This window comes from Marmota monax, unplaced genomic scaffold, assembly GCF_021218885.2.
Source record: "Marmota monax isolate L192 unplaced genomic scaffold, Marmota_monax_Labrador192_F-V1.1 WCK01_AAM20220418_F8-fsc00013, whole genome shotgun sequence".
Lineage (NCBI taxonomy): Eukaryota > Metazoa > Chordata > Mammalia > Rodentia > Sciuridae > Marmota > Marmota monax.
Window position 1 is genome coordinate 12235127 of NW_026692202.1, and position 15407 is coordinate 12250533.

At 33.3% G+C, this 15407-nt stretch overlaps 1 protein-coding gene across 4 annotated transcripts in view; it reads left to right on the plus strand.

Moving 5' to 3' along the window:
* The window catches only part of Mms22l (MMS22 like, DNA repair protein), a 111633-nt gene that overhangs the window by 79361 nt on the left and 16865 nt on the right, over positions 1 to 15407 (plus strand). For all 4 annotated transcript variants that reach the window (XM_046431127.2, XM_058575535.1, XM_046431134.2 and 1 more), the window contains 5 exons: positions 788 to 981; positions 5578 to 5728; positions 6654 to 6805; positions 7812 to 7954; positions 12267 to 12426. In XM_046431127.2, the coding sequence (XP_046287083.1) occupies positions 788 to 981; positions 5578 to 5728; positions 6654 to 6805; positions 7812 to 7954; positions 12267 to 12426 (800 nt within the window). The remainder of the gene's footprint in view (positions 1 to 787; positions 982 to 5577; positions 5729 to 6653; positions 6806 to 7811; positions 7955 to 12266; positions 12427 to 15407) is intronic.

Here is a 15407-nt window from a genome sequence, read left to right on the forward strand (position 1 = left end):
AAATATTATGGTTGTGCCTTTAATACATCATATTATTAATTGCTGAGTACACTGCATAAATGCCTTCTCTTCCAGATCACTAAGAAAATCTCTTGAGTATTTCTCCTTCTTACTTTGGTAACCTCAATTTCCTGCAGATGTTTATGTTAAGGTCTAGAAATGTCTAAATTTTCATTTTAATTAAATAGAAAGGGGAATTAAATGATGAATCGAAATTTAAGAAATTGGGATGAAGAGGAACATTTACTGTTTATTATGTTTTTTTGGTCTGAGGTACTAAGACTAAGACTCTCCAGCAGTTTTATACAATAGCACACAGTCCTTGTCTTTACTAAACAAGGAAAATTTTTTTAATTCAAAATACCACTTACAAGCCAGATGTACTAACCTCACTCCTAGTGTATCTATATCCTAAAACCTTCAGGAGAAAATGGCTTAAAAATTGTTTTCATGTCTAGATTTGAGTAAAATCACTTGTCATACATGAGTTGCAAAATGCAGACCTTCGTTCTGAAGCTGCCTGTTTCTCATTTGGATCTGACATATTAAAAAGCATATAATTAATGGTTGACATTAGTAATTAACATTAACTTTATGGTGTTTAATATGCCATCATTCATCCATCAAATAACCAGAATTGCATTATGTCTTGTCATAAAGGTTTTAATTATATAAAACGGTCCTTCAGTTTTCATATGATATGAATGAAAAAAAGCAAAAAAATGTATTTAATTAATATTTCTGTAAGCATTTCTTGGTTGTTAACTATATTTTTATTTCTTTTTAGGAGTATTCATCAACAATTGTGCCAGGAACTTCAAAGGGAGAATGTGGACCTAATTGTGCAGTCTTCATTATCGGCTAAAGAGCGCCACCTTGCTGCAATTGCTGGTGCACTGTGGAAACATTTCTTTTCATTTTTGAAGAGTCAGAGAATGGCACAGATTGTGCCTCCCTCACAACTTGCAGATGCAGCTGCAGGTCAGCATTAATTGTTAATTCGTTAATTACTTTCTCTTTTTGCAGACTCTTTGTCAGTATTTCCCTCTATTTTCTTGGTAACAAACTTGCTTTATAACAGTGTAATAAATATTTTGACAGCCAGAAAGATGAAATGAATTATATATTTTTAAATTAGGACCCACTGGCTTATTTATTATTAAAAAATTAAATTAATTATATTTGCTAAAAATAAGTAATTTTGAATCTTAAAAAACAATGTACACAAACTTTGCTTGTACATGTAATATTTGGAAAGTAAAGTGTCATTTGATTATATCTAATTTGAATAACTTATTTTCAAATTGTGTGAGCAGACATCTACCTATAAGACTAATTTGTGTAAAGAGTAAAGAATACAGAATGAATACCACTTCAACACCAAGAAGATAAGAATGACATTAAATATATAGAATATTATCATTCTGACTTTTACTGCCTCTATTTTAGGTTGTAATTTATACTTGATTTGATTATTGGTCTAAGCATAGTCCTTAGGATTTAGAGAAGTCTGATTCATACGGAATTATAGGCAAAATTTTGCAAATATTTGCATATATCCAGTTGTCTTAAAATAAGAGATCATTATCCTTCTCAAATATGTATTTCGCCCAAACTATATTAAAAATTAATGGAATAGACAAATCAGTGTAGTTGTTACATGTATTAAAGGTAACTATATAGGTATTTTATGTATTTAAATATAGTATTTTCTAAAGCCTAAGATGTAAGCCAACATTTATGTTACCCTGGTATGGATGAAGAAACTGAGTTAAAAGCAACTACATGAAAGACTGAATGTTATAAATTTGAAAGATCTGGAATTCTGGTAGCATTTGCATAATTAAGATTTTACAATTATAGATTAAAGAATTATGACAGGGCAATGGTTTCCAACTACTGTAATATCAGTGAAAATATATATTGGTATTCAATCCGTTTAATCACAACAATGTGTACATTGTTTTTTAAGATTAATAGCTGATATAACTTAGCTTTCTTACATTTGTCATGCTAGCTGCCACTTAGTCAACAAAAATGGATTTCATTTATTAAGTCAGTGCTATCTTAGGTTCTGAAAATAAATAGTATGTAAATACAAAGAAAAATGTGTGGGTTTGGTTTTGGTTTTAAATAAACACCATTTAGGAGAAAATCATTCCTTCATTTAAAAAGCACTATATATACCCACTTTTATAAGCATTGGGAACTTATCAAGGGGGGGTCAGGGAGAACAAGACTATCTCATAAAGGTTATATTCTTAGTAGGAAATTGAGCTAAAGAGAATGAATTTCTTAAATGTGTAATTTGTTAGATTGTGATAAATCCTGTGAAAAGAAACAGAAATACAGGAGGGAATGGGTAAGGCCAGAGGCAGGTTGTGATTTTATTTTATTTTATTTGTGAGTGAGTGAGTGGTACTGGGGGTTGAACCCAGGGGCATTTATCCACTTAGCCACATCCCACCCCTTTTAGTTTTTGATTTTGAGACAGGATCTTGCTAAGTTACTCAGTGCTTTGCTAAGTTCCTGAGGCTGTCTTTGAACTTGCAGTCCTCCTGCCTCAGCCTTCTGAGCCATTGGGATTACAGGTATGAGCCACTGCTCCCAGCTTATAATTTTAAATAGACTTTTCAGTAAGTCCTGAGTAACATTTGAGCAAAGACCTGAAGGAAGTGAAAGATCATGCTCTGTAGAAGTCCAGAGCTGAGAGAAAAACTATAGGGAAGCAATAAAGGTTCATATGGAGTATGAAAGGGGTGAGAGAACACAATGATATGAGCAAGCTGGTTGCATTTTGTCTCATTAAATGACTGTAGTGACTTTTGCTCTTACTTTGAGATTAGAAGCTGTTGGTAAGTTCTGAGCAGACAAACAGTGTGATCCTTCAAGCTAGCAAGTTGACCCTGGACAAAGGGAGCAAGGGGAGAAGTTGGGAGGCCAGTTAAGGCACTATTGCAATAACCCAGAAATGATCAGCTTGGACTAAGGTGTTAGCAGTAGAGTTGGTGAGAAATGGTCAGATTTCTCATCTGAAGGTAGAGAAAATATTTTGAATTTGCTAAGTGGGTCAAGCAAGGTAACCAAACAGTTAATAAAAGAAGTTAAAGGTAACTATAGCCACTTGCTGAGATGAGAAAGATTATGGCAGAAACAGATATTTTGAGAGAAAATTAAGATTTTTAAAAAAATTTTGGATACAATGTTTTAAATATCCATTAAAATCTAAATAGACATTTAAAATGGAATCTTAGATAATAAGCCTAGGGTTTAGGGAAGAAGTTTAAGATGAAAGTTTAAATTTGGAAACCGTCCCATTTATAGACAGTCTTTTAAGCCATGATGTTGGAGGAGATCACCAGTAGTCTAAGTATGGGTGAAAGTTTGAAGCCTGAGCCATAGCATATTTCTACACTGAAATTAAGATAAGGAGAAATAGGAAGGGAGAACAAAAAGGAGTGCATGTAAAAAGAAAAAAAAAAAAAAAGCATAGTGTTTGGAAACTGGGAGGGGGAAATGATCAACAGCATCTCAGATGCTGCTGATGAATCAAGCAAGATGAGCCCTGAAATTGGTCATTGGATTTTACAAGAAGGAAGACATTTGTGACCTTGAAGAGCAATTTGTGTGTAGTGGATACTAAATAGATTAAAGATAAATTAAGAGAAAATGTAAAAAGAATAACAAACTACAAATATAGATAAAATTTTTAAATATCACCATTTAAGAAAAATGGGAATGAATTAGAGGGAGCAGTAGAGTCAAAGAGAGGGTTTGTTTTTGTTTTTTAAGTAAGGTGGAAGAAATTTCAGTGTATTTAATACTTACAAGAATGTTCCATAGTAAATGAAAATCGGATGGTACAAAAATATCACTTTTGTTTTGGTGTCGAGAGAAGAAGGGACCCCACAGAGGAACTTGGCCTTAGTTCATTTATAGTAGAAGAGGAGAAGGGAGAGTAAATGGGCCCTGATGGAGGCACCAGGGTGAATATGGTAGGAGTCCAGGGTGAATATGGTAGGAGTTGTGGTAGTACTGGTATAATGTTTCTCATTTCTCTGTGAAGTAGTAAATAAGAGAGGATGTAGAGGGAGGAGTTGCTGGCTGTTAAAGAAAAGAGGAAGGGGAAGATATGTGATAGTTGCCTAGGAGAATAGAAGCCTGAATGGACTAGGGAAATGTTGGACTGCTGGCTGGGGTTGGGCCCCCACATGAAGTCTCTAATCATATTCATCAGCAGTATTGTTCTCATTTATGCTGGTGCAGGTACTTGTGAGGAGGAGGCCAAGAAGTGGAATTAAACAGATAAATTTTTTTTTCCCCCTAGGCAAGTACAGTGAATCAAAAAAAGTTCAAGGGAGTTGGTGGCATACATAAATGAGTGTAGTAATGGGGAATACCCTAAAGAGGGAAGGGAAGACATGAACACAAGGAAGGTAGGGAAAGAGTTGTGGGTGCAGTAGACTATAGGCCCTGATGTAATCAAAGAATTGTTGGATTTAGGGTCCTAGACTAAAGCAAATTTGGTATCAAAAGGTATAGCACTTGAAAATAAAATTATAGAAAGATTGTGGTTATTGGTAATGCCAAGGTTTCTGTGATCACCATGGGACTGTCTAAAGTAGAATGGAGGAATATTCTTTGGAGGAGAGGAGTGCCAAGAAATGAAGGGCCAAGATACTAGGGGAAAAAACATCAATGGTAAGGTTGTTGTTGGAGAGAATAATAATGAACAACAGTCTACTCGGCTTGGCATGGAAGAGGGGTAAACTAGGAGAGTGCAGGTGACTACAAGAGAGTTAGAAGGAATTAGTGGCTGTTACCATCTGATGATATATATGACATTCAAAGGTAGGAGTTTGGGGAAGGAGAAAGGGACAATGATCTAGAAACAGCAATGTGGATCAAGAATTAAACTCACCTCATCTGTAGGTCAAGTGTTATGAGGGGTATGGGAGAATAAATTACATTTGAAGAAAGCTACATAGACAGCAGTGTTTCCTAAAAAATTGATTAACAAGCATAAATCAGTGTAGTACAAATTGAGTTGATGGGGTTCCCAGTAAATCACAAAATGAAGTATTATTTGTGTAACATGATTAAATTAAAGAATTTTGGCTCCTAGATCTTTGGGTTCTGAAGAAGGTGGGGTGTGATTGATTATAGTGATTACTATTAAGGAAAATTTTGTGTTCTAAGGTAAGAGTGAACTGCTCACTGTGATAAGTAACAAATAAATTAGCTTAATTATAAAAGAGTAAACGCTAGAAATATTTTTTTATGTATCTTTGATTTGATGGCGACATACAAGCAGAAACCTCCAGCTTGAGTTAAAGAATCCAGTACAGATCCACAATGATAAGAAAGAGATGCTTCTCGATCCTTTCTTGAAGATCTAGATGATGCTATTAGAAATTTCTTTGACAACATGAATTTAGTTCAGTTTTAACTTTTTGCTTGTTCTACATTTCTAGATATGACATTTTATTATTTGGTATTTTTATCACTATTAAATAAATTGGGTGAGGGGAAATTTAAAATTTTTTCTCACCTTAGTTTCTTTCATTTTAAATCTAGATTTTACTTTGTTGGCAGCGGACATGCCAAGTACTGCTCCGTCAGATCTTCAGCCTCAGCCAGTAATATCAATAATTCAACTTTATGGTTGGGATGATATCATCTGCCCCGAAGTTGTAGCAAAATATTTAAGTCATTTACTACAAAATAGGTATGTGTCCTTATTTCAGTCATACTTATTAATGTAATCCCTAATAGATCAGTGCACTGGTAAGGTAAGAATTATCTAAAATGAAAAATTATCTTTTCCACATATATTCTCATTTGGAAGATTTTTTTTGCTTTCAGATACACCAACATTTTACAATAGTCATAGTAGGAAAGCTAGCTTGTGTTTTGTGGGTTGCTTTTTTTTTTCTTTTTGTTAATGTTAAGCCCTTTCAAAACTCTGTATACCATCCCCATTCTTATGAACAGATTAGAAATCAAATTTAGCCAGGTCTTTGGCTTCATAATAAGGATTACTTTTAAAATTTCTTGGAGATTTTGCTTTTGAATCCCATGTGGGGTAATCTTTGAACCTGTGGAATGGAGGAGCAGGGAAGAGGATAGGGGTGGAACTTGTCAGGAGATACTCATAGACATATGTTTTGTCTGTAATTTTTTTTACCCATTCCTCATATGGTCATGACCTCTTCTCTGCTTAATTATTCCAAAGGCCACTTCGATGTTTTTTTGTTTTGTTTTTTGTTTCTTCTACTTACTGCTTCTGCTTCCTTCATTATCATCTCACCTATCTAGATATAAGCCCCTTGCTTTTCCCATTTCACCCATATGCTTCCTCAACCTTTCCCTTGGCTTATACCATCAATGGAAAAAGGAAAGTTTAAAATTAGAACATTACACATGACAACACAAATTTATCCAGCATTTCTTTTTGAGTATAGTATTATTATCTGTAGTATTCATTTTCAGCAATGCCTGTCTATGTTAGTGTATTTATCTGAAAGATGAGTAAGACCAAGTGTGTTCATGGGAGATGTTAGATTGCATTTCTTTACTTGCTGTATATATTCAGGGAATATATTGCCATTTTTGTTCTTGTTGTTTTAATACGCGTCAACTTGCCTTTACAGCACCCTGTGTGAAGCACTTTCTCATTCAGGCTGTGTATCTTTTCAATCCTCAACTATAAGATCATGGATCCGTTGTGTTTTGCAAATGTATATAAAAAATCTCTCTGGACCTGATGATTTGTTTACTGATGCAATTTCTGAGCAGGCAGTTGGTAAGTGAGTCGTGTATACATTTATTTGGTGAGGCATGGAGGGAGTACCTATGGAAAGCTTTTTGCTCTCTAGATTATTACATAATTTTTTAAAAATATCTTTTTTATTTTTTAGTTATAGATGGACATAATAACTTTATTTTGTTTATTTATTTTTATGTGGTGCTGAGGATCAAACCCAGTGCCTCACATATGTGAGGCAAGCAAGCACTCTACCACTGAGCCACAACCCCAGCCCAAGATTATTACATAAATTAATAGAAAATATACAAAGTATGTTTATAATTAAGTGTATATGTAAGCAGAAATTTATTCTTTCCTTTTGCACCCTGCTTCTTTTTCTTGATGTGTGTGTGTGTGTGTACACACACACACTTTTTTTTTGGACTACATATGACAAATTCCCCTGCTATCAAGATAAAAGAACTTGTTTCCTTGGAAGCCAAGAACAAAAACTTGTTCCTCAGGTGACAGGCTAATTTTTTTTACTCTGAAAAAATTTATCACACAAAAACGTGGAAATTTGAAGTATTACCAGATATCACACTGTGAGTACCCAAAAAGAAAAATATCCAATTGTGAATAATTCTGTCCTATTTTTATTAGATATTTTGCCTTTCTTCTGCTTTATTATTAGTCATTGAGTGACTCTGGTCTGGTTACTTTTAAAAAAATATTTCATACAGTTCTATTTCTGTAGAACACACCTTTTCCTCAATTGTTTTTTCCAACCATTTGTAGCAGGGCTGCCCTGAAAAAAGGCTTTAAATTTTCTCTGATATCTTACTATATCAGTTGGCTTTACATGAATGACTTTTGGGCTAAGTTGTTCATAAGTGAGAAAAACTTTTACTCTTTAATTTTATGGAAATTTGAATTTTAAAAAAAGCATGTCATAAACAAGGATTTACATCCCCTGCACTCACATATATACATATATTCAGCATATTGAAAACTTTATTTTATTATATATCTTTATATAATAAATATGTGATTTTATTTACAGAAAAAGATTATGTGGAACAGTTGGCTGAATTGACAAGGTTGCTATTTAAACTCTCAGAAGTAAAGGATATTTTCTCAAAGGCACAAGTTGGATATTTACCCATCCCAGAAGACCCCAAAAAAGCAGTTGTTCAATTCCTTGAGGTATTTTTCATTTATTAGTATAATTGTGTTACTAATTGTACTGTACTGATCAGTGTTCTTAAAATTTTTCTATAAATTTAATTTTTAAAAAATTGAATTATATTATCAGTTGCCTGCTATTATAAAATTCTGGAGGAAGAAAATTGAATCTAAAGTATAGTACAAATCACTGGTAGGACAGCAGAAAATTTACATTTAATGAAGAATAATAAAACTAAAGAGTACTACATAAAAGTTTTACTCTAAGGCCACCCAAAATTTTAAGAATGTCTTATTACTGAAATTGCTGGATAGCAATGTTCTTGGGCACTTGCAAACTAAAATTACTTGTACAGGGTTCATTATAGTTCTAGCTGAGTATTTACTGCCCTATGACAAACACTGTAAGCCTTAGTATACTAGCTATTTCATATGTAGTATGATTGGGGTTTTAAAGTCTAATCCATGTGGTTTGGTTTTTCTAAATAATAAAGAGTCCCATTTAAATTTTAAATTATTAATTTTAAAAGAATATATCTTGTGATAATGCTTGTTTTCTAAGTCCAGTTGAGGTCATTAATGTGTTTAAATTAGTGTCTTTTATAAGCTGTTCACAGTAAAAGTAGAGTGATTGTTTTCTACAGAGTGGTTGGCATTAACTACACTGAAAATAATTACAACCAATAAGCTTTTTATATAAATGTTAATTCTTCCATAGGTTTTAAGTTAAAGTACAATTGTAAGAAAATTTAAAATATTGTATAAACACTAACAACATTTAGTAATTGAACATGCAGATGCAAAATATACATTTCTGTTGGGCACTTCATTTAGTTGTTGATTGAGGCTCAACCCATGATTAAATAAATACCTATTGTTTGCTTGGAACCCTACTGGATCAGAAAAGGAAGTCAAGCATTCTGTTCTGCTGTCCTACCAGTGAGTTGTATTATACTTTAAATTTAGTCTTCCTAAATATAATTTAGCCCAAATTAATTTTTCTTTTATCATTAAACAAATGATAGTTTTTAGCTAGGTGCTGCAAAGTATTACCTAAGGCATGTTAGAAATTTAAAAAACCAGAAGAACTTTCACTTGTCAGAGACCATAAGACATATATAGAGTTTAAAATGATGCAAGGTCTTATATGCTTAGTGTCAGTTTGTTGATAGATCAATCAGTAGGTAAAGAATTTTAGAGCATCTTAATAAGATGTTTATAGTTTATCCTGCGAAGAGTAGGAAGATTTTTAAGTAGGTCTGATTTGATTAAATGACTTTTATATGAAAATTAGAAACAATAATATATTTAAAGGTGTGGGAGTTATCAGCCAGAAACTAGTGGAGTTTGGAAAGAATTGAAGATTAAATGGATATGAAATAAATACTGTGTGTAACCAGAAAAGTGATGATACCTTAAGGAGAAATAGGAACTTCATGATTTAGGTTCAAGGGTAAGTAAGCAAGAAGTTCACTTTGCGACTTGTTTAGAGTTCTGTCAAGTGTCTCAAAGATTATCTGCAGGTTTTGTGATTCACTAGGGGAGTTGTGAGAGACTGGAACTCAGAATATAGTTGTACTTACAGCCATGACCTGTTACAAAGAAAGCATATAAAGCACAAACAACAAAGGGACAAGGTACATGGCAGTGAAGTCTAAAGAAACCAGGCATAATTTCGAAGTGTCTTTTCTCAGTGAAGGAGAGACAGGGTATGTTTAATTCTTCAGCAAGGAGTAGTGATGAGACATGAAATATTCACTATCAGGGAAGGTCATTAGCAATTCAATGTCCATGGTTTTTATTTATTGGGAACTGGTTACATGCACCCGCTTTGCCTTGCACTTGCAGAATTCCAGATGTACAAAAGGAAAATAGGCATTTGATATAGCAATGTTATTTGTACAGATTTTTTTGGCACAGTGAGCCATTCTTATCAGGGAATAGTGAGCAGCTTCCCTAAAACTCTAAAGGCCCAAGGCCCTACCTGACATGGAAGACTTTTTAAGGATATCAGCATTTGGCCTGCAGTGTGAATTCTTTTCTATACAGAAATGATATAGGTTGTCATAGTCAAGGTACTAAGAAATGCATGTCTTTTAGTCTGGGGAGATTAGAGCTAAACATAAAAAAATATTGAGATTCCTTGGGTGTACTAAAGTTCAAAAGTATGGTTGATAGGCTCCTGGGAGTTACTGATACGTTGTCAAGAGGTTCTAGAGCTCAAAACTATATTGACATAGCACAAATCATGCAAAAGCTTTAGCATGAGTCAGTACTGTGTCCTAAGATTATACTAGTAGCCATAATAATTTACACTTTTATATACTCAGGAAAAACAGTTCACTTAAGAATATCCTTAATGAAGAAATAAAATTATTAATTTTATTAAATCTTGACCCTGAGTACATATTCTTTTAGTATTCTGTGAATGACAATGCAAAGTGCACTTAAAGCACTTTTGCTGCATGCCAAAACAATGTGGTTGTCTAAATGAAAAGACTTGTGTGATTATTTGAGTTGCAAGCTGAGCTGATTGCTTTTATCTTGAAAGAACAACTGACAAAATGTGGTTATTCAGACTTGGGTATTTGGCAGACATTTTTTTCAAAAATGAATGAAGTAAGCCAGCCCATCACTTCAAAGAAAACAACTGACAATATCTGTTGCTAATAATATAATTTGAGCTTTCAAGAAAATTAGAATTTTGGAAAGCTTGTATTTGTCATTGTGAGCTTGAGGGCTTCCTGATACTTAATGACTTTTTTTTATGAGAATGGTGTTGGTATTAATGCATATGACTTTTTTGCCAATATCAATAATGAAATGTGTCAACATCAGGAAGCTGTGTAACTCAGGAGTCAGAATTTTCCAAATGACCAGTGCAAGCTTTTTAATAAGCATTCAAGGGTAAAAGATCTATTCTAAGTACAAGATATGCCAAGATCTCTTAATGTATGAAGTGTCCACTGACATCATTTTATGACATCATTTTAGATTCCTCAGATTCTTTAGTTCCATAGTTCATTTTGACTGGCCTCCAAAAAATACCACTTGTCAAGTTTTGGTCTAATAGCAAAGAGAAATTTCCACAGTTATTTGAAAAATTTGTCAAAATACTACTTCCACCTATATGTACTTGTGAGGCAAGATTTTCTTTATTCTGTAACAGATCATAAGAATCACATATAGAAGGAAATAAGAAATACAGCCTACTTCTATTAAGCTGGACAGTAAAGAGATTTGCACAAATGTTTAAGAACTACTACTCTTCTCATTAATTTGTTTTGGAAAATAATTTTTACTGAAATGTTACTCCCATCCCTCCATGTCATAAGTGACCTTCCACTCCCTTTTATGACCTTCTGCCATTTTTTCCAACTACAGCATCCTTTCAAGTTTGCTCTTCCTCCCCCATCCACCTTAATTAGCCTCCTTGGAGACTTACTTCAACTACTTTTAACAGTACCTTCACAATTGTAGTCTTTTGTCTTTTGGTCAAACCTACAAACTTTCAACCTTAGGTCAGTGCAGTAAATCCAGCTTTCTCTCCTTCCTCATGTCTACTAAGAGCAGCTGGAGCAGCTGGCAAGGCTGGGGAGATCCCCTAACTATGTGTATTGGTGCTATTTGTGGTCTAGTTTAGGTCATTGAAATCCACTCTTAAGTTTCCAAAAATGATTTTAAAACTTTACTAATTTCTTCCAACTTTCTAATCCAACAACTTCTCTTATTTCTTCTGTGGCTTTACTTACTTATTCCCACCTTCCTGATGTTATTCTCTTATTTCCCTTCCTCTTCTTTCCTCCTTACTGTTATTTGTTATTAAACTAGCAGACTCATGAAGAAAATTCTGGGAGGTAGAGGGATGTCTATTCCTATCATAAAGCTGAACTTTATATAGGTTTTTGTTGTTGGGATATGGTAGCATTACTAATAGGCTTTCCTTGTAGGAATTTGGAGATTTTTGAGTCCTCAGTCACATATATTTGATGAGCTTCCTTGTTTGGTAGTCTTGATGTGATTTCATTACAACATTCTTATACACCAGTTTTGTGGGTTTTTTTTTTTCCCCCAGTGATACTTTGCTGAATGAAACCTCCTATAAATAATTATTGGTGAATTGATTTTTTTTTTTATTCTTCCTGTAACCTTTATTTTAATTATAAAAAGCAAGATTTAGTCCTTTTCATGTGAAATTTAATTGCTGTGAACCATTATTGGAAAGTTAAGGGTGAAGGCCTAACTGTATTGGGTATGTATGTATGGGGTAAGGGAATTAAGCCCCTATTGTATAAAACCTGGAAAGTTAAATATTGTTTTCCTTTATTTATAGGCTGTTGGTACAACTTACAGGAATCTCCAGACACTTTCTGATAAGTCTGCTATGGTCACAAAGTCCTTAGAATACCTTGGTGAAGTATTAAAATACATAAAACCCTATTTGGGAAAAAAAATTTCCAGTGCAGGGCTGCAGCTCACTTATGGGATGATGGGTATGTATTCTTGACATTATTTTCCTACTATCATTTCCTTAGTATCAGGGTGGACAGAAATATACTGGTGAAATTACTTATTCTCCATAAAGTCATAATAATCTGAAATACAGTGATTTAGCTTAAAATAACTCATGTTGGTCTTGTGTTTGTTATGTTTGTGTTAATATTAAAATTAATTGTGATCGATACAGAAAATATACCAAAACAGTTAGCAGTAGTCTGCTGTAACTTACGTTGTGAATACCTGAATAACTAAAATAGAGCTTTTGTTAATGCTTACCTGTACTTCATTAGAATTTAAAACATCAGAAAACCCCACTTCCTTTATTTTTATGGTCTGCTCTGTATGAACGAGGTCAGGAGGTTTAATATGAGCATTAAGGTATTTATGCTTCAAATCTTGTTTCTCACAATATTGTGTTTTCCCTTTTCAAAAAGAAATCTTTTTCTCTGCCTGTTCTAGAACAATGGAGTTCATCTTTCTTTAGGAATTCAGTAATTTGAATATCTTTGTTCACTAAAACCATGTTGCTAACCAAAAATAGGAACTGGATAAAGGCACATGAAAAAGATTTCCTTAGAAGTTCTTATATAGAATTTAAGTTTTTTAGTTTTTTTATTTCTCTGTGGCCAAAACCTTATATCTATTCCCTTTAATCTTGTGAATGTATAAATAAACCTGATTTAGGCTGTCTCAAACCTTTTATCTTTGTTGTGAAAGATAAAGGAGAATGTGAAAAATGTGTAAATATGGATGATGTGCAATGTAGTGAAAGCAATGGTAGCAATTCAGACATCTTAATTTTAGAATATTTATTATAAATTTATTATAAATATTACATAGGAAAATCTAGATTAGCATTTTAGCATTTAGGCTCTTAAAAAAGTTTTATGATGTTTCCAGATTTAGCTTTTTGCCAAGCTAAGTGTATGATTACAGAGTTATGTCTTTATATTGCAGAATATATGATAGTCTTATCAGAAACTACAAAATGACATTGGATTTGTGATATGTAGACCTGGGGCAAAATTTTACTTATGAAGAATTGAAGGCCTTCTTTGTTCTGTAACCTCGGGGTTTTTTTTTGGGGGGGGGGGTTAGTGGCAAATAGGTTTATATTTTTTCTTTTTGTGTAGATATCTCAAAAACAGGGAATAGAATTTACAACTATGGTGTTACCCATTTATTCATTAGAAATTAGGAACAGGTAGGGCTGGGGATGTAGCTCAATGGTAGAGTGCTTGCCTAGCATGTGTGAGGTTCTGGGTTCAATACCCAGCACTGCAAAAGAAAGAAAGAAAAAAATAAATAAGGAACAGGTAACACTGTTTTCTTTATGTAGAAGGTTTAGAATAAAGTGGAGAAAAGCAACTATAAACATAGGAAAGTTTGAAAGCGTGTTGGGTTGGGCTACCAAAACCAGTTGAGGAAAGGAGAGTTAATCACTTATAAGGCTGCTACTAGAAGACACATGCTATTGATAAAACCATACTCCATGTTAAGGAGTAACATCTGGGATCTTGATTGTAGTCTAATAATTTGTGAAAAGGCAGAGTTGATCCATCAGTAATATCCTCAACTTCCCTTTCTTTTTTTTTTTTTTTTAGTGTGTACAGGGGGAGACAGGGTTGTGTTTGTTCCAGTTTTGTTGTGGTTTAAGTTTGTTTTCTCATTCTTTACATCTCATACTTTCTGTTTCCATGCCTTTCATTTTGATCACCCTCATTTCTTTGGCCATTTTGCCCTTTTGTTTTTGTGGTTGAAGTTCTACCCATGAACTTTCAGTGCCCAGCCCAGTTGTCTCTGCTTTTCCCACATTCCCAGGTAGACTTAGTCTCCCTGATTGCACTTCATTTGTTTTTAATCTTATGGCATTTTTTATACCTTTTCAATTGTTAAAAATGTGTACTTGACATACCCTTACTAATTTTTAATCTTATTCAGGGTAGTAGCCATAACTTCTGAAATTTTTATTTCCCTCATTTCGTATTTTGAAAAAGAAAAAAAAAGAATATTTATGGAGTATGCATCACATACTGTATTGTGAATTTAAAATATGTTGGTTTGAAAATTTCTCCAGTGTAGGTAATAGCAGATGCTAAATATTTCTTGAATTTAATAAATTTATGAATCTATTAGTAGTACATCGTGTTATTGTTTTTAAATAAGAAAGATTGCTAAAGTAGAAAGTAAGTATATATAAAAGAACTTTTTTATAGTGGTTATCTTTAGACAGGGAGATTATCTTAGTATTAGTATATAATATTTCTTTATAGCTAGGAAAAAGACTTGTTTTTGTTCTGTTTTGTTTTAAATAAACCTACTATGTATTTAAACTATTCCCAAAGTTGTTGTTGTTGTTATTGTTCTGAAGTTGTAAATGGGCAGAATACCTTTATTTGTTTATTTCTTTTATGTAGTGCTCAGGATCGAATCCAGTGCCTCACACATGGCAAGTGCTCTGCCACTGAGCTACAGCCCTAACCCTGTTCCCAAAGTTTTTGACTTAAGTTTTTCCTCATCGTTCTTGTTTGCATTTTTAATATCACATGTACAGATATTATCAGCTGAAATTTAAGAAATAGGAATCTGAAACATCAAATGTATTAACTTTTCCCTTCTGTGGCCTCAGAAAAACTAAGGTCTTTCACTGCAGAAGATGAAATACAAAGGTAGATGATGTGTTTTTGGTTGGTCCGTATCTACTCTTTTTAAGTAATATCTTTATGACACCTGAGTGATGTGAATCATTTCAAATGTTGGTTATGATGACAGTTGCTTTATGGATATATTAATGTTAGTTAGAATGTGAGTTCTTCTTATATTGCTGTCAGACTCAAATTTTCTACCCACTAAAAAATGAGGAGTAAGCTAGCATTATTTAAAATATTGCTAAGTGAACACTGTGTTTCTTTATGATTGATTATTGCACTTCCTTTTACAACAGATGATTAATGTTGCTGTTTGTTCTTCTTAG